Raw genomic sequence first — 24,640 nt, 5'->3', positions numbered from 1 at the left:
AGTAGATACATAATGATGTGTTGTGTTTATTTCATTCATGAGTAGAGAGAATTACATATAGCAATCAATATAAACTAGGAAGTTAAGCTAGGCAAAAATTTGAAGCCAGATTTTATACCATAGAACAATTGCGCTCATGTTGCACTTTCCACATACAACAAGTAGGACATTGCAAAAGGATTTTTGAGACAAGAAATTCATGTCATTACTTCTACAAATTAGCTTATGCATAAGCTAATTTTAGCTCGTAGAGAAATTTATTTCATTTATTTTTGTTTTCTTCTTTAGAAATGTTTCCGAAGAAGATTGCCCAAACATGTCCTTAATTTGTGTTTCTAAAAACATCAACACAAATGTTGAGGATTTTCATGATTATTTATAATACAGAAAGCTAGGTAAATAGGCTACCTGTCACAGAGTTGTTTATCTTTTACAAGAAGTATACCTTAATTTATAATTCACTCTCCTTTTTCATCAAATACTTTATTGTTTAATGTTATTTTCCTTGTCTTTTTGACCAACAGTATCACCAACTTACTTCACCCCACTAGCAAATCTTCCACACAGTGGTTGCAGTGTAAGTCAGTAATGTAAAACATCAATTTTTTGGTAACTACCATTCGCAAAGCTTTAGTTACTTAAACTACTAAATACTAGAAATATGGAAAGCCAAGCATTCTTTCTTTATGAGCATTTTTGGACCTGCAAAATGCTAAGTACTATAGGATAGCAATATGCCATTGTGGTATTTATTTGGATACCAAAATTACCTATAGATGGATTTTCTTTGTGTTTGCTAAAAATGTAGAGACATATAGTAGACAACAATGTCATGGAATGTAAACATTCTCTACAGGTACAAGTGCTGCACAAGAAGATGACAGAACAACTTTTCTCATCATTTTCTAACTGATATCACACTCAACTTCAGATACCTTAACCAGTTTATTAACTAAATAAGAAAGTAAGAGATTAACATAACGTGATTATTATCCCTAAAAGCTAAAATATTAAGGATCTTTATAAACTACAACAGGAAATGAAAAGTCTTGGAGGTAGTACATGGATTCATGATCAATATATACTAGCTAGTTTTCTGTCTTCCAACAAAAAGAATCAAACTATAACTTCATGTCAACATTTATTTATTCTCTCTACTTTGTAGGGAGCTAGCTAGCTGATAGAGTGTAGCGTATCCACGTGGTGTGGAACATTTAAAACCGTTAAACACAATAGAGAGAGAAGGATTATTCTCTTCGATGTTGACATTTTTATAAAAGAAGTATGCAAGGTTTTTCTCAATACCCCTTTTGATAGCATTTCATTCTATTCTGCCTTTCATAGAGAGAACAAATAAAAACTTCATTTTCTCATGTCTATAAGACTATAACATGTAAAAGTAAAGAATATTGTTGTTATTAAAGTGAAACAAAAGTAGTATTATTGTTATTAATGTGATTGAGTGATGTGCATTTTCTAGAGTACCGACACTCGTGCAAACCGTTCTTATACTCTTATTGCAATTGCAAAGGTTTTTAAACTTTTCCTATTTATTTACTTTTTTATTATTATTACAATTGGTATTTTTCATCAAAAGCTTATTTTATATTTTTTTAAATAATTAATATTTATTTTACGAAAGGTATTGATCCCCGTTATATTCATGCATTTCGCGTTACTTCTATTCAAAATAATGTATTCTGTATATTATATTCAGACCCTACCTTATTTATTTATTTATTTTGTAGTACATCACAAGTATACTTCCTTCTCTTCCAAAATGAAGGAGACTTACAATAAACAAATAATCAATCTTCATCACCAAGTCCGTTTTTAAACAAAAGGAATTGTTAATTACTCCATCCACTTCATAATCTCTTGTCAAACAAAGTTTTGGATTAACCTATTCATAAAATTCCGGGTACCCCCACATGCCAAAATTTAGCTTCGTGTGTTCAGATTGCATTATTTTGAATGGATTCTGAATAAATCAAACAGGTGCTTGATACAATGTAATAAATTAGTTGCATAAAAGTTAAGATTATTATTATTAGAAATTAGGATTGTTTTTAGTCTAGATTACATGTTCTCTTTATTATAGGCAATCTTATTCAAGTCAAAGATTAAAAAAAAAAATCCTTTCTCTGAATATTTAGTACAATTGCATACTTAGGATTCTTTAAAAGCACCAATGAAAAGTCTTGTTCTAAAACAAAATGCGGTATGATTTTTTTTATGAGTTATATTATATAATTTTTTAAGGAATAATATACAAAATTTAATGCATATAAAATTTTGTTTACTATATATGGTCCAAAACTCTCAAAACCTTGTAATTAAGCTATTAAAAAACGAAAAAGTTAACTAACAATATAGCAAAAACACAGCTCGAACATCAATTTAATTCAATTAATTTATTTTGTTGGACTAGAATTTTTGGGCAACCCTATTGTTCTTTAAAAAAATGAGTACCTATCATAACATGTGTAATTGTAAATACATTTATTAATCTGGTTTGTGTTAGGTAGCATGACATGACTTTCATTAAATTGATTCATATTTTAGTGCACGGGAACAAGAAAAAAAAAATGTCTCGGAATTAGGGCTTTATGTATGGCTAGAGTATGAGGTATTGCTTAATAGTTAATAATATCTTTGACCATTACATTTTATTTTGTTTTCATAAAAAAAAGTTGTGCTTTATTGGTAATCTGTTTTTTTATGCATTATTTGTAACCTATTTTAGTATTTTTTATCATGATATTAATATAAAATTATACTTGTCAAAAGTAATAATAATTTTTCTGATCATGATCGATATTGAATTTGAATCCTACATCACGTGTGTTGTTTTTTGTATGTTGTAGTGTGATCTTGGATTATGCCTAGTAAAATTATGTTTTAAGATGTTTATTTTAATTTCAATAGTGTTTTAGACTTAATAAAGGTGACATTATAACTATCGTTTAAGGCTAAAATAGAAAGTGTTTAATGTTCTTTTCCCGATTGATGCATTGATCCTGTAACCTATCTCTTTCTTTTCCAATGTTCTTGTGAAAATCTTGTATCTGGGTTAAAGTACTCATTGTAGCCTGTTTCTAAATATAATTTTTGCTTATAAAAATTTAGGGCTTTTTGTTCATTTCTTAAAGAATAAAATTAAATTTAAAAATATTTACAAAATTTATGACAATTGATTTTTTTAAATAAAATCTTTATAAAGAGTACATTGTAATATTTTTTTTTAAAAAAAAACAACATTAAAATTTTAAAGTTGAAACATACTCGCCTTTAATATTGAAGTGGATTGGACATAAAAAAAATTGAGAAGAGGATTGAACATAATTAATGACATAAGAACTAAAAGTGGCCATTTCGTAACTGGAAACGGCACTGAAAGGTACCTCCTTCGCGTTGATCAAAACGACAGCACTCATTCGTCCAAAGTGCAAACTCTCTCTCTCTCTCTTTTTTTTTTTTTTTTTTTTACGGTTTTTACTGTAAAAGCTTAAGGTAATTAAGATTCAATGCCCGTTTTTACTGTTCTCATTTCATGTTTGCACTCTTTTTTTAGGTTTTTATTACACTGTACCCTTTAAGTTAGCTAGCTGTAGTTCGTGTATCTTATGTGTAATTATTAATTACATTTAATCCAAATAAATAATAGGGTATGTTTGAATAATTTTTTCCTTAAACATTTATGAAAGGTGAAAATAAGAAGAAAAAAAATACAATAACTTTTTTTATAAGTTCAAATTAATTTATGTTTTAAGTTAATTTTTTAAAAAATAATATGAATTTTTTTTTACTAATTAATTATGCATAAGTTAATTTTAACTTATAAAAATATTTATTTTATTTTATTTCTTTAAAAGGCTTGTAAAAATTTATTCAAACATGTCATAGTTATTTATTTGATTTAGATTCAATGGTAAGAGATGCATTGATGCACCCTATCTATCTTTTAGGTACATGTTAGAATTACTCCTCTTTTTGTTATCTCCCAGTACAATTAACCATAAAGGACATGTTTGATTTTGGGGCTAAAACATTTCGGTTTGCACTTAACAAGAAATGCAGACCAGAAGCATTGTACGTATCATTTCGAAAACATTTGTTGGTAGTACTTTTTTAACTTTTCCGGATACAACTAATTTTTTCAAACTCCATTATCTTTTACTCTTATTTTATATATACTTTTCTAAAAAAAATTGTATTTATATATTTTTTCACAAAAAATTTCAATAAAGAGAAAAATAAGAAGAGAAGATAGAAGATTTTAATAAGTATTTTTATGAAGACTAAGAAAAAATAGTATCATAAAGATTAAATTACTGTTTAGGTCCTCTAATTTATTTTTAATGTTTAATCAAGTCCTCTAATTATTAAGTAGTTCAATTGTATCCTCTAATTATTTAAAATGATTTAATTGGATAATTTTCATTAATTAGATATTAACGTCGTTGAGATGTCATCTACGTGAGATTTTATCGTGCACGATGACAAAGTAGAATTCTATTATGCATGATATGCAGGTATGCTGATGACTGTCATCCTCACTTTATCATCTTTCTGAAATAGCAAATCCCGTCTAGAATGCATAGCATAGTTAACTATGGATGGCCTCCTTGAACTGTTGCTTAGATATAAAGAATGTTTCAGGTACCCACCTATAATCAACCATTTCTGGTGGGATTCTAAAAGTATCAAACTTATTAGATTTCATAGTCTCAACTTCTTCACTTTCATGTATGTTAGTTTTCCAATTTATGTGAATCATCACCTTTGATTGTGACCTTCAACTATGGAACAAATAATCTTCTTCTTTTTCCCTCAATTGCGTTGATAAATCTTACTCAAATAACTTAAGATGTTCGTCTTTTTCTTCACCACATGATCTTCTTTTTTCTCTCCAATTGCATCAACAAATCCTAACCAAACACCCCCACAATCTTCTTCTTCTTAACAATATGATCTTCTTCTTTTCTCAGAGAATTTCATCTTCCTCCATCGAATTTTTCAACATAAAGATAAGTAAAATTTTAAAAATAACTCTAAAAGATTCATTCTGTGGGCCTAAAAGTCAAAATAACGTCATTTTGTATTTCATTAAAACAATATTGTTTTGTGCATCAGGAATCCACCTATTAAAAAAACAATACATTACTTGTCACATTAGATTGCACTATTAACTTGAATATCTAATTAACAGAAAAGACCTAATTGAATTATTTTAAATAATTAGAGGACCCGATTGAATCATTTAATAATTAGAGAGCCTAATTGAACATTGAAAATAAATTAAATGACCTAAACAATAATTTAGCCTATTATAAAAAGTGTTATAATTTTTTATATCGATAATATAATTTTTTGGTTTAAATACTTTTTACTCTTTATAATATATACGAGTGTTTTTTTTATTCTCTTAATTATTTTTATTTAATTTTATTCCTGTTAATTTTGTTGATTTAGTGTTTGGCTTCATTGTTTTAGGCCACAAAAATGTGTTTTTTTTATATACAAGTTCTTTTTTAATGCTTATATCGAAAATACAATTTTTTTATATAAAAAAGTATTTTTTATATACAAGTTTTTCTTATATATCAGAAATATTTTCATTAATTTTAGTCTATATTGGTCAGATTTTTTTATCTTTATTTATCACACATGATTACTTATAAATATGTTATTTTAAGTCATCTAACATTTATCAGCTAGTTTATAAATTAATTTTATAAAATACTTTTAGTTAAATTAATTAACTTATAAAATGTTAACTTTTTTCCCATCTCACAGTAGCTTGTAAACTTTCAACTAATTTATCAATTTTAGACTGTCATTTCGTAGGATTGGCTTTTATGGAGAATATCTTTATTATCTGCGAAGAGAAATGCCAATACGTTTCTTTTCCTTTCTATCTTTATCTGCTCCCATAACGATATACACGGGAAAACATTATTATTTTTATGAATATATTAGGCAGTGTCATATTGCAATTGCATATAAATATTTGACCAAAAGTCACCGAAGTTCTTAGGCATGAGATTTTGTTAATTCTATTTCTTGGAACGGTTATGCTCTGAAAGTGTGAAGAGGATTTCCTAGTTTGATATAATCATTGAACAACTTGCTTCTATTTCACAGGACGAATGGAATTTATATTTGCATGAAATTAAACAGTCTAGGTCTTATTTTGAATATTATTTAAATTTTGGAATAGCCATATTTGGCTCCAATTTGGTCATCAATTTTCATAGGCAATGAACACCATACTTGTGGTAGCTGCTTTTCATTAATTCAAATGCTTATTTTATAGTTTGTGTCACCACCATAATAATGTGGAGTGGGGCACGTCTTGGCCCTTCATGTTGGATACCTGTTAGTGTGAACTTTTTATGTTTCGGTTGCCATAAGAAAGCCAAACATACAGCTTTAATTATAAAGATGTAGCAATGAACCTCTGTGAACTTGTTATTAATAAAATCTCTTCTTTCAGATTTGAGATTTTTTTTTCCTTTTAAAGTGTAAGTACAGTTTGGTTTTCCACAGAAATTTGTGGAATTGATGATAACTAATAGCCAGACATAACACACATCTTTCATGTAAGAAATATTTTTTAATTCTGCGTTTATCTTAGGTGGTGCTTAATGATGTTCTCTTAATTATTGATTTAGGTGTTTGGAAACTCGTTATTAATAAAAAAAATTGCATCGCTTTTTGCTTAAAAACATGGAAGCTATAACTAATTGCTACCCAATTATCGAATCAAGTCGCCAAAGTGGAACCAAACATGAAGCATTCATCATATGCATATATATATATATATATATATATATATATATATATATATATTTCCTCCACAAAATTTTGGTTATTCTGTTTCATTCAGGACCAGAAGTCCCACCATTGGTAATCATCAGTGGTTGATTGGCCAAATAGATCATTGGATTCAAAAGCACTCCAATCTTCTGGTGAAGTCAAGGAACCATCAGCATGCTCAACAAAATTCAGAAGGCCATGTTCATCTTCTAGGTTAAAGTCTTCCACCTTTATGCTAGTGTCATCATCAGACAGAACACCAAGTACATGTTCTGATCTTTCCAATGATGATGGGCTTGGCTTTCCCTCAGCTTCACATTTCATGGTGCCTCCATTTTCTGATTCACTGTCCATGCTGTTTGCTGCTTCAACTTGTGTGCATCTCTGACTTGGCTCCATTGGCTTCTGCATTAGATGATTCAGCTTCTGCAACTGTTGAAAATAGATACCTAAGTTATAACCATGTAATATAAAATTTCACTTCGTTAATCCACGTAATCTTTCAATACATATCTTTATGACGCGGATTATCAAAGCGAAACTTCAATTCTGATTGAAGAACAACAATAACAATACATAAAGGAATTGTATTAACCCTACTCATTTCTCAAGAATATATCAATAATTTGTATTGTATAAAGTACCTGAATTAGTAATGTTTGTTTTTCCTTCTTCAGAGCTTCAAAACGTGAAGCCAAAGTGTTATAATTGGATTGGAGTATGCCATAGTCTCTCTCAAGTTGCTTTGACTTCCATCTAGCCCTCTTGTTCTGAAACCATATAGCAACTTGCCTTGGCTGCAATCCAAGCTCTCTTGCAAGCTGCAACTTCTTTCTAGGCTCAAGCCTTGTCTCTGACTCAAACATGGTCTCCAATGATTTGATTTGTTCATCACTGAACCTTCTTGTGTTGTTGTTGTTTCTCTTCTTTGATCTTGATGGGGTGGTGCAGCTACTTGTGTAAGTTTCTGCCTCAACACCTTCTGCTGAATAAGTAGTATATTGACTATATTCCATGCTGTGTAAGTTGTAACACTCACTCACTTGCTTGGACTATAGGGCCTTGAGTTTGAGGGTATAGGTGAGTTTGGTGATAGAGGATTTTTTTGGTGTGTAAGAGTAGTTTTTGTGATATGCACGTATCAATTGGCTTTTGCTTATTGGAGTTCCTATCATGGTGGTCAGAGTGAAGTCCCCAATTGTTGGCTTTATATCCAAAACTCATTGGTCCTGTTGACACCTCAACATACAATGTTCTTCCACCTGTACACTGTGAATATTACCCTATTTTCTTATCTTAGTGACGTTTATGCTTATATGTATTTTTCATCTAGCTTTTTTGAGATAAACTTTGTGCACTACTTTTGGTTCTTACTTCTGAGCCTCTTAAATGTTGGCTTGGCTTGTGTGGCTTGCTTTGCTTGGTGGTTCAATTTATAATTTAATAATAAATAATATAATGATATATCTTAATTAATGTGTGATCACATTCCAGCGTGCGTAGTCTTCAATCTTTCATTATTTGTCTTGTTTAATCACAATTTTAATGATTTATGTGAGTGAGAATGCTGCATTTGATATTCATATGGTCGTTATCACTGTCATCATTTTTTTAACTTCAAGGTTTTGTCCTCTAGAGTTGTGTCGGTTACATGAATCACGTTTCTTCATTAAACTCTAATTTATGCTAGTTTAATAATAATTACTGTGGCAGCTTAATGATTAATTTAGTATTATTATTATTATTGACACCATTTTTTCTTTACTACGTATATCTTAGACTAATAGTATTACTTTAACAAATCTTCTGCGTTTAGACGTTTAGTCAAGTTTTCTTTATTACTGCAGAGAAGTCTCTACACTTAACATGATTCACGTGGGTCATTTTTGTTCACTTAATTTTAAAGCACCTCAACAAGAGGCCACAGGGTAATCTTGTCTGTGTTTCTGATCTTGTGTGTAAATCATTTAAAAAAAAAGAGATTGGAAGAAATAAAATTTTAAATTATGGTATTGTTGAATGTGTACTAATTTTGTACATTAAAATTAGGTTTAAATAATTTCAAGGTCTATAATATATATTTGATTTTTGTTTAAAGTCTTTAATAATTTTTTCTTTTGGTTTGAATCTTTGTCATTAGTTAAATGATGACATAATATCATCTCAACGACTATTATATATTGAAATAGTGTTTAATCATTAGTTGATTCATTCATGACAGATACTCAGAACAAATCTTTTAATATATCAATGACTCAAAACAATGAAAAAATAATTAACTAAGACTCAAAACAAAAATCAAATATATATCAAGGATCTTATATATATGTAAGTCTTAAAATTATAAAGCACTTTATTTTAAATTAGCGATGAATTCACACTTGCATACTTTAAAAACACTTTTTTAAAAATGACTTATCCTATAAAGCTCTTAAAAGAGTTTACTTAAAACATCATGTTTGATAAAAAAAAAAAAAAAAAACAACAACAACAACAAAAGATTGTGTTTTGGACTTTTGGTAGCAAATAAATAAAAAGTTGTAGTTAGGAAGCAATTTAGTACCACTAACAAAACATGTTTGGATATGCATTTGGAAAAAATGGATCTGAGGCTAGTTAAAGCTACTTTCAATAGTTGCTTTAGCCTCTTTTTAACATTTCACATGAAAATTCCCAAAGACATCAGTTAAAAATGCGTGTCTAAACATTAACAAAATCTAAGTAAGAAATTTGGGGCATCATAGAGAAGATCATTGTGTGTTTACGACATTAAAGTTAATGCTCAAGTTTTTTTTTTATCAGCAAAGTTTTTCTTAAGTGTGTACATATAAAAAATTGTTAATTGGTTTTAGTCTACTGCAAAAAACTATTTTTTATTTGAGACTGATTGCATTTAGAATTCAGTTTTCGGAACTTCATTAATTCAACTCAGATAACTTATTTAAGGAGGGGATTTACAAAAAATTAAAAATTATACTGGAGTAACTTATTTAAGGATGGCAAAGCTCTCTTAATATTTCTTATCCAATTTATAAATCTCAAAGTTTTAAAGTTTGATCATCTAAGTGAAACAACGTTTTCCCTATTCATGCCAAACAGTGTTGGTCTTAATTATGTATGATCATCTAAGTGATTTTTTATCTGGTGTATAGGTTATGGGATGTTAAATATTTTTTTAATTATTTTTAATAAAAACATTATATTTTTGTTCTTTTAACGCTTTTATTTAATTATTGCATATTGTATATAAAAAAGTATCTAATATGTCAATAAATTTATATACTATTCAACGCGCCTCCATAGCTAACTAGCTACCTGATAAACAACGAAAATTTGTACAAGACAAACTGACAAAGGTTCAAACTTTTAAAAGTCACCTCAAGGAAAAGGTCTGGTTAATTGCTTTGTAATTGAAAATTTTCAAGGTCAATTGTTTTAAAGTTGTGGAAAATTAAATTAATTATGATATAATTAATTTTAAATATGTCGATATGATATGATATATGTTTATATATATATATATATATATATATATATATATATATATATATATATATATATATATATATATATATATATATATATATATATATATATATATTAATTATTAGTTTTAACAATAAGTTTTATATTAAAATATGTATATGTTATTGCGGGGAATTGATTTGTTGCATAGACAATACAATTGGTTGCTTCTTGGAGATTTTCATAGCCCTGTATGATATGTAAATTTTTAGTAATATATTGGTTGTTGGATTGATAAGAGTCTAAACATATCGATTAGGATTAGATTTGGTTAAATTTTTTACTCAATTCAATTAAATTTAAATTGGATGATTTGGGTCGATTTTGTAAGAAAAAAATGAAACTCAACCTAAACAAATTCATTTGTAAATGATTTGGGTTGGGTCAATAGGTCAAAATATTTAATTTTGTTTGTTTCTTGTAAATTTTAATATTTTTTATAAGCTAAGATTTTTATTAAATGAATTAGACATAATTGTTTCTTATTAGATTTTTTATTAAAAAAAATTGTGATGTTGTCACACTCCACTCTACTCCATTAACTCCTATTTATCTATCTATGGGAGATGAAAAATTAAACATACCATATACAGGATAAGGAGTTTTAATAAGCATTATGAGGATGAGTTTCAAATACTTTTTTCTACCAAAATCAATGAGACATACTCTTTGTAAATAGATCCAAAATATTTTTAGAAGTCCATTTGAAGTTACTTCAATCAATAAAACTTTTGTCGCTTTGATTGTAAAGGTTAAAGATGTATTTATACTTACTCAATTCAAGTCGATAAGTCTATATAATCAATAGTCAATAGTATTTGATTTTTAAAAAATTTAAAAATATATATTATATATTAATAATAATAAGAATTATTTAATACAAATTAACGGGTCAGCGGATTGGGTTAACAAGTCAGCAGGTTCAGATATTAAAACTTATGACCAAACCCAAAATTTAGCAGGTTTGATTAGTTTGATTTGAGTCTAATTCATACACAAAAGTTATCCAACCCAAACTATTTGGATTGGTTTAGATCAATTCAAGTTCACGAGTGACTCACACCCCTAATATTCAGGTAAGTTAGACATTCCTCCTGTAATATCCAATTTTTCATAAATAAATTAAAAAGGCTTTTTAGTAAAAAAGAATAAAGTTTTAGAAAATGATGAGGTTTTTGTAATTAAATGAATAAGGAAAAATAACTTTATTAAAATAATGATTTGAGAGAAAATAAAAAGGGTATTCATTTGATAGGAAATAAAATAGAGTTTCTTTCTATAAAACAATAAAAATAAATAAATAAAATAAATAATAGGTTGTGAGTACCCTAGCTATAAATAGCATTAGATCAGTTTTCACACCGACTATGTCTCATCTTCCTTTCAATTTCGTTTTTCCTTCTCCTTTTTTCAAAATCCTCTCTTTTCTCATATACCACCAAACATGTCTCAGAAAAATGATGATTTCGTACTTGTTCACCATTGGATCGTCGTGATATTTCAGCACCTGGTTCCAAACTCAATTTCGAACATTCTCACCATTGGGAATTACGAAAAGATGTCGGAGCTGAGAGAAAAACCCTTTTTATCGTAACTTTTTCTTTTCCCGCGGAAACCCAAAACTGTCTTAGTAAAACTACGATCACAGACTCGTTAACCGTTGGATTGTTGTGAAATTTTGATATGTGGCTCGAGATTCATTTCCGTGCATCTTCACTGTTGGGGTTTGCAAAATATCATTTGTGGAGGGAGAAATACTCATCGTACGTAGATAGTGGAATGAAGGCTTCAATCTCTTCTTCTTCTCTCTAACGTTTGAGAATCCTATCAGAGCAATCAGAGGAAAAACTTGAGGAATCTCAGGATATTGCTAGAGATGCCACTATCGCTGCCAGAACACACGTGAGCCCGCTTAGAGGTAAGGGATGAATTTATCGCAATTGAGGTTAAAATGAACATGTGTAGGGATCCTTAGAGGATTAAATTGGGTTTATCTTGGGATGTTTATTGAATTTTTCCTTTATGATTATAAATACAATATTGATGTCCTGATGTGAATTGATTGATAAAATTGAGTTTTCTTGGTGTTTTCGTTTTTCATACCTATGATTTTGATTAATTGATTTTGATATAATTGTGCAAAATTATTTGAGGGGTTTTACTTCTCATGTTGTGATAAACCTTTTGTATAAATTGTTATATTGAGATTATGAAATTGTGATTCAAATCGTGAGTATGTGATAAATTGAATATGTGATGAAAGGTGAAATACATGTGTATTAAGATGTGTGTATTGAGTTGTGAGTTATGAACTGTGCAATCACACAATTGTAAGACCCTTTAAGGGCGACGAATATTGTGATGAGATCCATTGTGGAAACCCGACGAGTTTAATCACAAACGCGACGAGTTAAAATGATTTTGAAAACCATTAAGTAGTTGTGTGTATTGCATAGTTCATAGGTAAAGTGTATATGATTCATGAGGTGTGATAACATGCTACTTTGAGATTATACCATTGTGATTAAGACTAAATATATGTGATAAATTGAGTATATATTGACTTATAATATATGTGTGTGCATTGAGATGTTACGTGCATTGAGTTGTGAGCTATGAATTGTATAATCACACGATTATAAGAATCTTTAAGGACAATGAGTTAATGATAAGATCCTTTAAAGGCGATGAGTTAATGATAAGACCCTTTAAATGGGATGAGTTAATGTTAAGACCCTTTTAGAGCGACGACTATTGTGATGGGAACCATTGTGGGGACCCGACGAGGAGTCGTGTGTTTTGTACATTTCGTAGATAGAGTTTGTGTGATAAAATGTTTTCTAGGTTGGACCTGAATCAGGAGGGAGAGGGCCTGACGGACTCTTTGGATGTAGGCCTTGGGGATAAATACACTCGGTTTGAGTGCTCCTTTAAGTCTGTGCCGATCCCACATGGTTGGAGCATTCTCGTAAAACAGCGTGACCCTGACTGGTGTCCCTATGATTTTATCTAGTGAGAGTGACCTGATTTACTAGTGTGTGGTTAGTCTTGTCACGTACTCCTAGGCGTCCGACGAGGTTTTTCACTGACATGGTACCACATTACATATAGGATTGAGTCTTAGTGTATATGTTGCATAACGCTTGTGTATTGATCGATATTGATTGACTTGGTGATATTGTGTTTTGATCCTTGAGTACGTGAATGTTGTGAAAATAAATGAGACGTGTTATGTTGTGATGTTATGTTGGGCGACAAAGTAGTGAAATGACGTGAGTTATGTTTGAGTAAGTTTTATTTTGTTTATATGATATTTATATCTACATGTTGTCTTGTTTTTCTCCATTAGTTAGAAATGTGATAACTCATTTCCTGTGTGCTATTTGTGTTTAGATCCTATTATAATCTCGAACTTTATGTTTGTGGGAGCAGATGATTAGGTGGATGACTATGAAAAATCTCATGCTAGAGGACACGAAAACGGGAGTACAATGTTCTGATATGATGTGACATTGAGGTATAGATTTCTATATTTATACCTTGTTTTGAGTCAAGATAATTTATTATTTATTTGAACAAATTTTATTATGACGTTAGAAAAATGAATGTGAGTCTTTAATCCTTTTGAAAGACATGTATTTAAATGTGTTTTAAAAACTTTTAATTAATTATGATTTTTTATTCCTTTTATTATTAGTATATACAGGTAAGGGATAAAGGAGGTCACACCTCCACTTGTTATATTAGACTTCTTTGATGTTGACCAAATCATATTTCATATACAATATTAAATTTAAATAAAATTAATTTTAATCATTTTTATAAATAAAATCATTAAAAATAATCAATCAATGAAGTTAATAATTATTTAACAGTAGTACTAATATAATTACTAAAATATACATTCACACCAAAATGGAGAAAGAGAGCCAAAGCCATGAACTTGATGAGCTGGTGGCTTGAGCTTATTTGATTTGGCTATGAGTGTCAGTGCGATAGGGTTAGGTTGAGTCAGTGTCATCTACAGTCACAACACAACGTGCCCATCTTTCATTCTTTACTTGGAATATTTCCTTTTGACAAAAAATAAAATTCCCATTCATTTCATTATCAGTATTCAAAGCTTCCAATTTATTTATTTTTTATAAAACATTTCGTGTCCAATCAAATCAGTTCCCAGGAGACACGAATCTGTCACTCTGTCAAGCATCAGCCAATGGCGTGGTGACACATGCCCTTGACTAAAACATAGTATCACCGTTACGTCGTCTTTTTCTTTCGAGTTTTGGGTTTTCTCTCTGGCTACGTGGCACCACCTCCGTGAGCGTACGTTGAAAGCAAAATTCAATATTTTTGGACACGTGGCGCTTCCTCGTCCAGTACCGTACCTTGTTGAGACTCTGATTCCGGGTGGAGACACCGTTCTTGCCGTACACGTGTATTGATCTCTTTTTGGTTGCTCGGCGTTTTGGACACGTTATTTGTTGCCTTTTGTATAATGGACAAAACTATCTTATTATTAAAAAAAAGTTTGAATTTTGATATATAGAAACACGATTATGATTATGTTTAAATAATTAAGATTATTATGATATTAAAGTTATTCTTCCCAACTAGATATTAAGATTCAAGATATTTAACTAAAGATAATTAGATAGATTATAGACATATATTATACATTAGTCAACAAATTTAATAGACGCTTCACTTCATATAAATAATATGGTTAGAAAAAAATTACATTTTTTTATTTAAAAGGTTATTTTTGTATTAAATAAGTAATTTTTATGTAGATTTCTTAGTAAAAATCTATTAATGTGAATGTATTGTTTTATGTTTAAATGTGTAGAAATATTCCAATTCTACTACTACTTGACTCTATGAATAACCTTATATAAGAATAGTCTAATTTAATTAAAAATATTAATTTTAAATTTTGAGTAAACAATTATATTAAATACTAGGAAGATGATATTGGTGTTCTCTAAAATAGTAAAATTGCAATTCCCAGTTTTTGTTTTGTTTATTTAGCATAATGAAGTGATGACATTGCTTTTTTGAAAATCTTGATGAGATCAAGTTTTACGACATTTAGGGATGTCTAGTTCCATTTAATTAACATGTTAACTAAAAATTAACACCTCACCTACCGGGTTATGAAATATATTGAACGGATTAAGTCGATTAAGCATTGGATTAGTAGCTTTTAGATCCCTGATTTTCAATTTTCTTTTCCTATCTTTGAATTTCCAATTCTCATGTATTGTGCAAAAACACCTAAAACACTTGGTATGGACATATTGGTTGGTTAAAATGGATTATCATCTTGTAATGCTTCCAATAAGGTAAGGGCATTTTATACACCCTTGAAAACAAACATGTCTGAAACTTTTAACCAAATTGTACAAATAAGGAGAATGTCTTGTTGTCGTTTTATTCTTTCTGTATTGCTTTTGCAATTTCCTATACAAGTTCAAGTCTCTGTCTGGTTCCTGCACATTTGGACAAGGAAAATCATTAGTCAGGACTCACGAACACAATATATAGCCAACAATTTATGAAAACAGCAAGTGTTTCTAGGATCATGTTTATCATCGTGAAGAAGGGATTGTGATTAATATAGTGGGAGAAAAAGACTTTACACTTCGATACGTGTATGAAGAGGTTGATATCATCATTATTATTTTGTACTTTTTAACGTTTGGCTAAGTATGGAGAAAAGGACCAATCTGCAGTGATAGAGTGGCATTGAAGGAATACATGCATGCTTAGAAATCAAAGAATGTAGGAGAAAATGTGAAAACAATTTGAATTATTCAACTGTTTACTCATTATTGGCCTTTGAAAAGATTATGCAGGGTAATTGCCAAAAATGAATATAGTATTGGGCAAGTGGAATTAATAAAAGAGAGAAGTAGGAAGAGATAAAATAAAGAAAAATATTACACCAACACCTTATTTTTTAGAAATAGAAGAAAAAATAATAAGAAAATGTGATTTGTTCCATGTTTGGTAACACATTCACTAACAATGAATCTAAGTCCGTCAATGTTATAAAGAATAACTTCTGCCTTTTCTTCAAATTTGACATGGAACAAATAGTGGGACTTGAGTTGGAAACATATTATATCCTAACATGCTAATAATATAGGATGTGATAGAAAATAAAGAGAAAAATTAAAAAAATAAAATCAGAGAAAAATTAAGTATGTCTATAATAATCCTAAAATGTATTTATCATTTAGATGTCATAATATTAAAAAAATATACATTTTTTACTTTCTCAATTTGCTTATGAAAAAGAAAAGAAAAATATAACTAAATCAACATATTAAATGAGAGAAAATTTCAAAATCAAGCGTTGAGGATGCTAGAGTAAAATGGGAACTCTCAAAAACAGTTATGTATATACTCTCAGCTACCCACAAATTACAATTTCGTAAAATCTCTTCAACAGAAAATAATTAAATCGAATAATATTTGAACCACAATATAAATCCCATGATGAATTGCAGTACAAGTCCAAATATAATAGGAGGACAAATTCTAAGTACTAAACATTAGCAAAAGAGGAGGTATCAGTTTTAGCTACCTATTTTCTAATTTATTGTAGTTCTGACTTAAAAACCGAAAATAACAAAAGTCCAAAACATTAAAACAAAAACAAAAAAACTACAATATAAGCCAGAATAATACCAAAACGTTTTAATAATTTCTCACATTATTATTTAAGGCCACAGTTATGAGCTAGAAAATACGAAAGACATCAAAACATGTTTGCTTGTAGTCAAAAGGCAATTAAAAAGCAATAAAAGACTTAACTATTTCAAGTAATTAAAAAATGATATAAAGACGAAACTACTTGTGCATCTAACACTAATGCACTTAGAACAGACTCTCTGTATTGGATGACTAGTTCAATAAAGGCACCTACCTATTTCATATTCATATGGATCAGATAATCAACAGTAATTTCAAAAGAAAACTCAAGATAAATATGAATGAACACATACATGCTTGAAACAGAAAACAAACGTACGCACATCTTGTCAGAAAATTTAAAGGGAGGAAGTGAAAATAAGATAAACAAATAACATGTGCCAACAATGCAAATGAAAATACAAAGGGAGCATCTAAAAAGTGGCAAACCCTTCTTTAAGTTATTTATAGCTTATAAATTTTCGTTTTATAAGAGTTTATTGAATAAGTATTTAATCAAGTTATTTACCTGAATGCACCCAAAACTTAAAAATCTAATTACAATATAACCTATTGATCATCTTTTCTAAAATGCTTCTCCAATATTCATGCACAATTTATTTTAACATTTTGAAAAGCGAAAACCAATCAAAATGCCAAAAGGTTGAGTTAATACTTAACCAAGATAGATGAAGGAAAGGAAGATGAGAGTAGAAGAGTGTTCATGTAACTAAACAAGAGTTTATGGCTGAATTGGGATTTTTTTTAATAACAAAATAGTAGATGCATTGTAAATAAGTAGCCAGCAAATGAAGACTATTATGCATTACCAACAAGAAAGATCAACTGATAAATGATCAATAAGTAGCTATGATTTTGCAAAGAGTAAAAAAAAAGTTGACATTCATTTTGATGATATGCATGCGCTTATATCTCTACGAACCAAGCAGATAAAATGAAAATCTCAATGCTGAAGCCAAACCTGAACCATACATCCATATAATACTTCAATGCCTGCAAGTTAAATTTGGCAAAAACCAATAAAAAATAATTAGAAAAAAAATGAAAAACCATTGGTTACGTCCATTTTCCAATTTATCACTTGCTTCTACCTTCTATCTTTCTCCCTCAAATGAAACACACACACAACTTAAGAATATATTACTCAACTTATTTTTTTATCAGCAAAAATGAGATACAAAAATGGAAAGGAACAGGGGTTGACATCCCAACTATGTTGACACCCCAATCCTTACACCTCGGATGATTCATCTCAGAATATATTGATAGAACTAAAGATACAAAACACTTGAGAGGGTCAAATCATTCTCAAGAATCCAACTATATTTTTTGGGTCCTAGGTCAAAGATTATGGATATCCTTCAATCCATTATTTTAGAGACTAATCATGCTCACAGTACAGACTGTTACTAGTCCAAGAAAATTTTACACATAATGAGAATCAAACATAAATTCTCCCATTAAATAGATCGTTATCACTCATATGAATGCAGTAGGACCTTATATCATTACATCAATCCTTTGAATTCAAGAACTCAACTATGTGAATGGAAGGGAAGCCCCTTGTCTATACCTAAGGAGCTTCTCAAAAATAAATGGAGGAGAAGAATTCCACCAAGTATAACCTAGATCCTGAGCACCAAAAGAAGCAAGCTTGTCAGCACAAGCATTGCCTTTGGCTTTGACTTCGGCTTCTTTATACACAAACAGTAACGAATGCTACAAATATAGAAATGGGTGTTCAATTAGTAAATTGTCAATTACTAATTAGTTCTACAGATTTAGAATGAAGCACGAAGGCAATGCATAGAGAGAAAAAAACTGCATAAAACAACTTCAGTTGCATACTGATAAAAACCTTTCACTATGCAGATAAATAAAAGTTGATCGAGTACAAAAACCAGGTGATTTTACTTACTAGAAAGATAAATAAGACAATAGTGAATGTTCAGAAAAAGCAAAAGGACATAGGAGTAGAACAGAGGAATGTGAGTTGCTTCTAAAGTTTAAATTTAAGGAAATTTTTTTTCATAGATTTAGAAAACAAAGTACTTGCAGGTAATAAAATGAAAGTAAAAAAACTGATTTTATAAAAATGGGAAAATGTTTTTAAGACATGTTAGTAATAAAACATAAAAAAGAATTTAGAATGTGTTTGGATGAGAAAATTTAAAATTATGAGAAATTTTAAATTCTAAGAATTTTAAATACTTCAATTGAAATTTTTTTATTTTCAAAATTTTGTGTTTGGATAAAAAAATTAAAATTGTGAGGGTGAAAAATACTGAATGCAAAGAGAAAAAAGATATAGTTGGTGTTTTTCCAAAGAGAAAAATATTGATGCGGCATGAGAAATGGCATGGGAATTGGGACACAGCGACGTACACCACTACACCTTACTACAACATTCAGTTCAACAACGCAAGGCATGGCTAAGGCCGTCCGCACCAACGAGCACCTCTGCCGCGTGGTGGGTAGCGACGGCTACTCCCCTGATTAGCGGGTGCAGTTCTGCGTATCTCCCTACACCCACACCTGATCGATGCTCTACAAGCTCAGACATTATTTTTTGGAGAAGAGGATCATCAGCATGAGAGAGAACAAGAACTAAATTTCGAAAACTTTCAAGTGGAAGAGAAAGGATGAAGGTTATAAAGGAAATACACTAACATTTTAAAAGATTCTTCTATCAAGAAAATAATTTCAATTTCTCACCTTTTACAAGAAAATTGAAATTCCATACTTTTAGTGGTTTAAAATTTTGCTTTAAAATTCTAAAAATTTAAATTCTTTATAAAATAACATCCCAATAATAAATTTTAAATTACAGAAATTTAAATTATCTGAGATGATAAATTAATTTTCTCAGTTAAATTTTTCATCCAAAGTATTCTTAAGGCATTCAAATCTTGAATGACAATCTAATTTATGAAAACAGTATAAGTTCTTTTGGAGCAACTCATTATAGCAATAATCGTGTGTGCAGGGGGGACGACAAATCGACTAATTTGTACTGAAATTGGTCAACTTAGTCCAATTTTGTGCACGTGTAAGTCCAAAACGCAAGTTAGTAAAGAAAAACTTCATAAGCTATAATTCCCAGCAATGTGAGACAATCAGCTTTTGAAATACTTGAATACCACACAATAATCATAAATTTGGTAGCATTCAATGTTTTAAGATCTTGAAAATTGAAATTGATACTTGGTGCAATTTTATTCCTCCTTCTAGTTGTAATATCTGCAACTGAAATACTTGCCAATGATCCTTGATCTAATTGAATCTCCTAACACTAAATTATTTTTAAAAGTTCAATCTCCATTCGCTTAATATTCATTGAAATAAAAGGTTTTGTTTCCACTAACACCTACGGAATCAAAATTTCACCAAATAAATGAGTCAAGGATCCATATAGTATCAAATTACCCTCAGGTGCGTGCCACTTAATTAGACTAATCTCCACCACTTACTACTTTTCATCATAATCAATATGTTATTAGAGCCAAGCTAGAATTGCATATAAGAATATATTCCTGGCATGATTAAACTAATTAATGTTGGACATATTAACTTTGCTTGAATATCTTGCTTCAAGTTTGATTAGATTATTAGTAAATAATTAACAAGTGAAGTTGGATGACAATTGTATGGATATGGACAAAAGTAATTAGTATAATTCATTGTCCACCAATTATATGAATATGGACAAAACCAATTAGTGTAGTGCATTGTCAACCACTAAACCACATTCATAATTCTAAACTGTAAACAACATATACACCTTCTATTTTTTATGTTTTGCATGTTGCAGGGTTGCATTGGACAGAAAGAGTATCTAATGCATATTATGTCATTGATTGAGCAAGCAACCATCTATCCATGATTGCCATAAAATCTTGAGGTGATTGCTGAAAATGCAAATTATTTATTTTACAGTCGATTGGTTAGATACTTAGATTGCATGCAACTCTTTGAAGACAATATTTTCACGTTATGAAGAGAAGGACTAAAAAAGAAAAAATCTTTCAATTAATAATTACCCAAAAATGTTCCTCGCCTTGGATATTGTTCTTCTCATCAGTAGATACAAATTTGACTAGTATGAAATCAAAGAGACATTCAGGACAACATAGAAAGCAGATTATTATGAAATGGACTATTTTGAAACATATAGTCTGATGGTAAAACCAGAATACAGCAAAAGTGTTATGCATGATATATATATATATATATATATATATATATATATCTGATTCAATGTTCCAACATATCAAACAAAAAAAAACTACTTTATCTTCTACGAATTTATAAATTGTACCCTTCTATGTACAACATATATATTATGTCTTTCTCCACACAATTCTGAAACCCGAGCATAATCACCAAAGTATGTCTCTCGATATTTTGTCGGAATTGATATTAGATTTTACATTTTAAAATAATAGTTTTAGTGTTCATATTTTTTTTTTTAAATGCAACGATTTCATCATTCACCTTTTATTTCTTTCTTGAAATACAACTAATTCACTACATTTATGAGAATACAAGTATCAAAATCTCCATTTTTAAAATGTAAGGATAAAAAATGGTGTCTAGGTTGGACCACTATCTTAAGTAGTCCACCATGCATCATTTTTAAGAGCCCTTAGACTAATTTAAGACACACATTCTTATCATATACCTTTCACACAATAATTTTACTAAAATTTACAAAAAGAAACATTGAAGTCCAAATTTTTTGCTTAATCACTGTACTTCTACAAAGGAGCATACACTTAGGGCAATTGAATTTTGCACCTTCCTAAATGTATCTTGCACCTTTCATTTTTTTAAAAACCCCAACCTACCCCTTTTATCTTCTTCCTCTCTTTCCCTTCTTCCTCTTCTTTCTCCCACAGCCACAGCCTGTTCTTATTCTTCTCTTCTTCCCGCAACGCAAGTCTAGACCCCCTTTTTAGAGCCTGTTCTTATTCTTCTCTTCTTCCCGCAACGCAAGTCTAGACCCCCTTTTTAGTTCTTCTCTTCTTCCTACAACTATCAAAGGTATAAAGCAAGTTCAACTTGACGCAGCAAAAGTCTCTCTCCTTCTGTAACTCTCCACTTTGCAGATACGTTTTAACATATTCACATTCATGTTATGAACTTGTTTCCATAATAGGTGTTTCATAAGGGTACAAATACTCTTACATAATGACCATTTTAGAAGGATAATTATTACAAAACTCCTTTTTCTGTAAGCAAAAAAAATGTTATCTGGAATGAGCATTCTAAAAGGTACAAATTGTACTTCCGAAAAGGTTATTCTGATTTATTATTTTTGCTCCCAAAATGATCCTTCCATAAACTAAAATAGTACTTTCCATAACGGTCTTTCTGAAAGTTACAAAATGTACACTTTCAGAAAAGCTACTCCAAATAATAGTTTTTATTTATGGAATGGGCTTTTCATAAGCCCAATACTGATTTTCGGAACCCCCTTTCCAGAATATATAAAATACACTTTCATAAAGACTATTTTGGATTTTAAAAACATCTTCTAGAATCATTTTTCCGTAAGTAAAAATACTTTTGGAATAGCAATTTCTGGAAGGTATTTTTTGCTTATGTAATTTTCATTCTAGAAGCTATGCTATAGTTAATTAAATTTGATTAGAGAAGTCACTTACCTTCTCGAGAGGAGGAATGAGAATGAGGGAGCAAGAAGGAGATGTCGTCACGTGGGGTGGCCGTCAAGGGAGGGAGATGTCGTCGCGGGAGGTGGCCATTGAAGGAGATGTCGTCGCATGGGGTTTTAGAGTTGAGAGAAGGGAGAAAGGGGGTAAAAATTTCATTAAGGATATGATGATTTTTTCACTAAATAATGGGAGGTGCAGAAAGTCCCTACACTTAGGTAAGCACCTTCCTTAAAAATCAGCGTCGAAATTGGGCTTAGCTCCCAATGGTAATATGCCCAACATTGAGGCTTTTAGCCCATTTTTTTTGTTTACACAAAAAAGCCCTTTGTATTTTATAAGCTTGGACTTTTAGCCTTGTGAATATGAGAAAGTAAACAGATAATATTATTTTAAAAAAAATATAGTATTAAAGAGCTTTATCTCGTTATCTTATAACCTTGCCAGAAAGTAAACAGATAATATTAAATAGATTTATCTCGTTATCTTATAATTTTTTTTCATATGTTACTATTTTGTAACAATTTTTATGTTTATTCTCGATATTTTAACAACATTTTATTGTTATACTCTAATTACGATGGTAAAAATATAAAAATATATTCAATTTAAGTATTAATTAATTTTTCTAATAATACTTTCAAGAAATAAATGCACTAATAGATGTATAACGGTAATTGTACTGTATAACCACAAACAATTAAACAATTAGGCAGATAAAATTATTTTATCGCAAGAATCAGTTCAAACAATTAAATTTTTTTAACATATACACTACTTTAAACCACAAATAAAATGAAATAAATATTCTGATTCTTATGTCCTATCTTAACAAAGTTAATAGTATCTCAGATATTCAGCAAATTTACATAACTGGGCTAATTTTAGGAAAAAATTATAAAAATAGGTAAATTTTGAAAATATTACATAATATAGATGAATCATGTTTTAAAACATGATTTTATATAAAGAAGTCCTGTGTTTAAAACATGACTTTAAAACTGTAATTTAAAAAGTACTAAAATTATAATTCAAAACACGATTTTAAATATTTTATATTCTTAAAAAATACTAAAATCATATTTTAAATCACACCTTTAAGTATTTTTTTTAAAGTAAAATATTCTAAAGTGTTATTTTATACTACGACTTGCTCATATTTTATAATTTTTAAAAAATCTATCCGTGTAATTTTAAAAAAAAAAGCCCAGATATGTAAATGTGCCCAGATATTCAGATGGTAGTTTGCTATAGGCTCAAACTTTATGGTAACCTACTTGACTCATTTAAGACAAGGCTTCGACCTGAGTAGACACATTTTCATGCCTGCGTATTTGGTGTTCCGTGCATGAGACAGGTAACAACAACGGTGGCATAAACTATTATTATGTTGAACAAAATAATAGAGCAAAGCAAATTAACACGGGGTGAAAAAAAAAGGGTTAATGTGGGGGTCTGAGGTAAGGTGTCGAATAATGAGACTATGACTTGGGGTGCAGCACTACTGCAGAATGTGTGATGGAACACAGGAGGTAAAATCAAAGTAGTCAATTCAGTCAAGGTCAGTGATCAATTGGTGGTGAAAGGGTTAATTCTGTGTCCTCTCCCTTCTTCTGCTTTTATGGCAAGATATATATACAAAACTAATTAATTTCTAATACTTGAATTTTAAGGTATGAAAAGAAAGTAGGATCTGCTCATACATATTCATAATTTCCCTGCTTGAATAATTGCACGTTCGAAATTTCTCATTCTTGACAAATTTTGACAAACGAGTGAATCTTGACCAGTTTCTTAAAATGATATAACTTTTTTCTGTGTGGTCTGTGTGCTTGCTCACGTTGAAAGCATAACCGTCCCTTTATATAAATGGCACTGCTTTGGAATTTCTCATTGGAAAT

General features: G+C 29.8%; 1 protein-coding gene across 1 annotated transcript; it reads right to left on the bottom strand.

Moving 5' to 3' along the window:
* Positions 1 to 6,466: 6,466 nt before the first annotated feature.
* On the bottom strand, positions 6,467 to 8,018 carry LOC114389605 (homeobox-leucine zipper protein ATHB-12-like). The gene is made up of 2 exons (XM_028350308.1): positions 7,467 to 8,018; positions 6,467 to 7,254 (listed from the first exon to the last, which is right to left on the bottom strand). The coding sequence occupies exons 1-2, from the start codon at positions 7,836 to 7,838 to the stop codon at positions 6,889 to 6,891; spliced, it is 738 nt and encodes a 245-aa protein (XP_028206109.1). The 5' UTR covers positions 7,839 to 8,018; the 3' UTR covers positions 6,467 to 6,888.
* Between the last annotated feature and the right edge of the window lie 16,622 nt (positions 8,019 to 24,640).

This window comes from Glycine soja, chromosome 16 (genome assembly GCF_004193775.1).
Source record: "Glycine soja cultivar W05 chromosome 16, ASM419377v2, whole genome shotgun sequence".
NCBI classification, from domain to species: domain Eukaryota; kingdom Viridiplantae; phylum Streptophyta; class Magnoliopsida; order Fabales; family Fabaceae; genus Glycine; species Glycine soja.
This window is presented reverse-complemented; position numbering and strand designations above follow the sequence as displayed.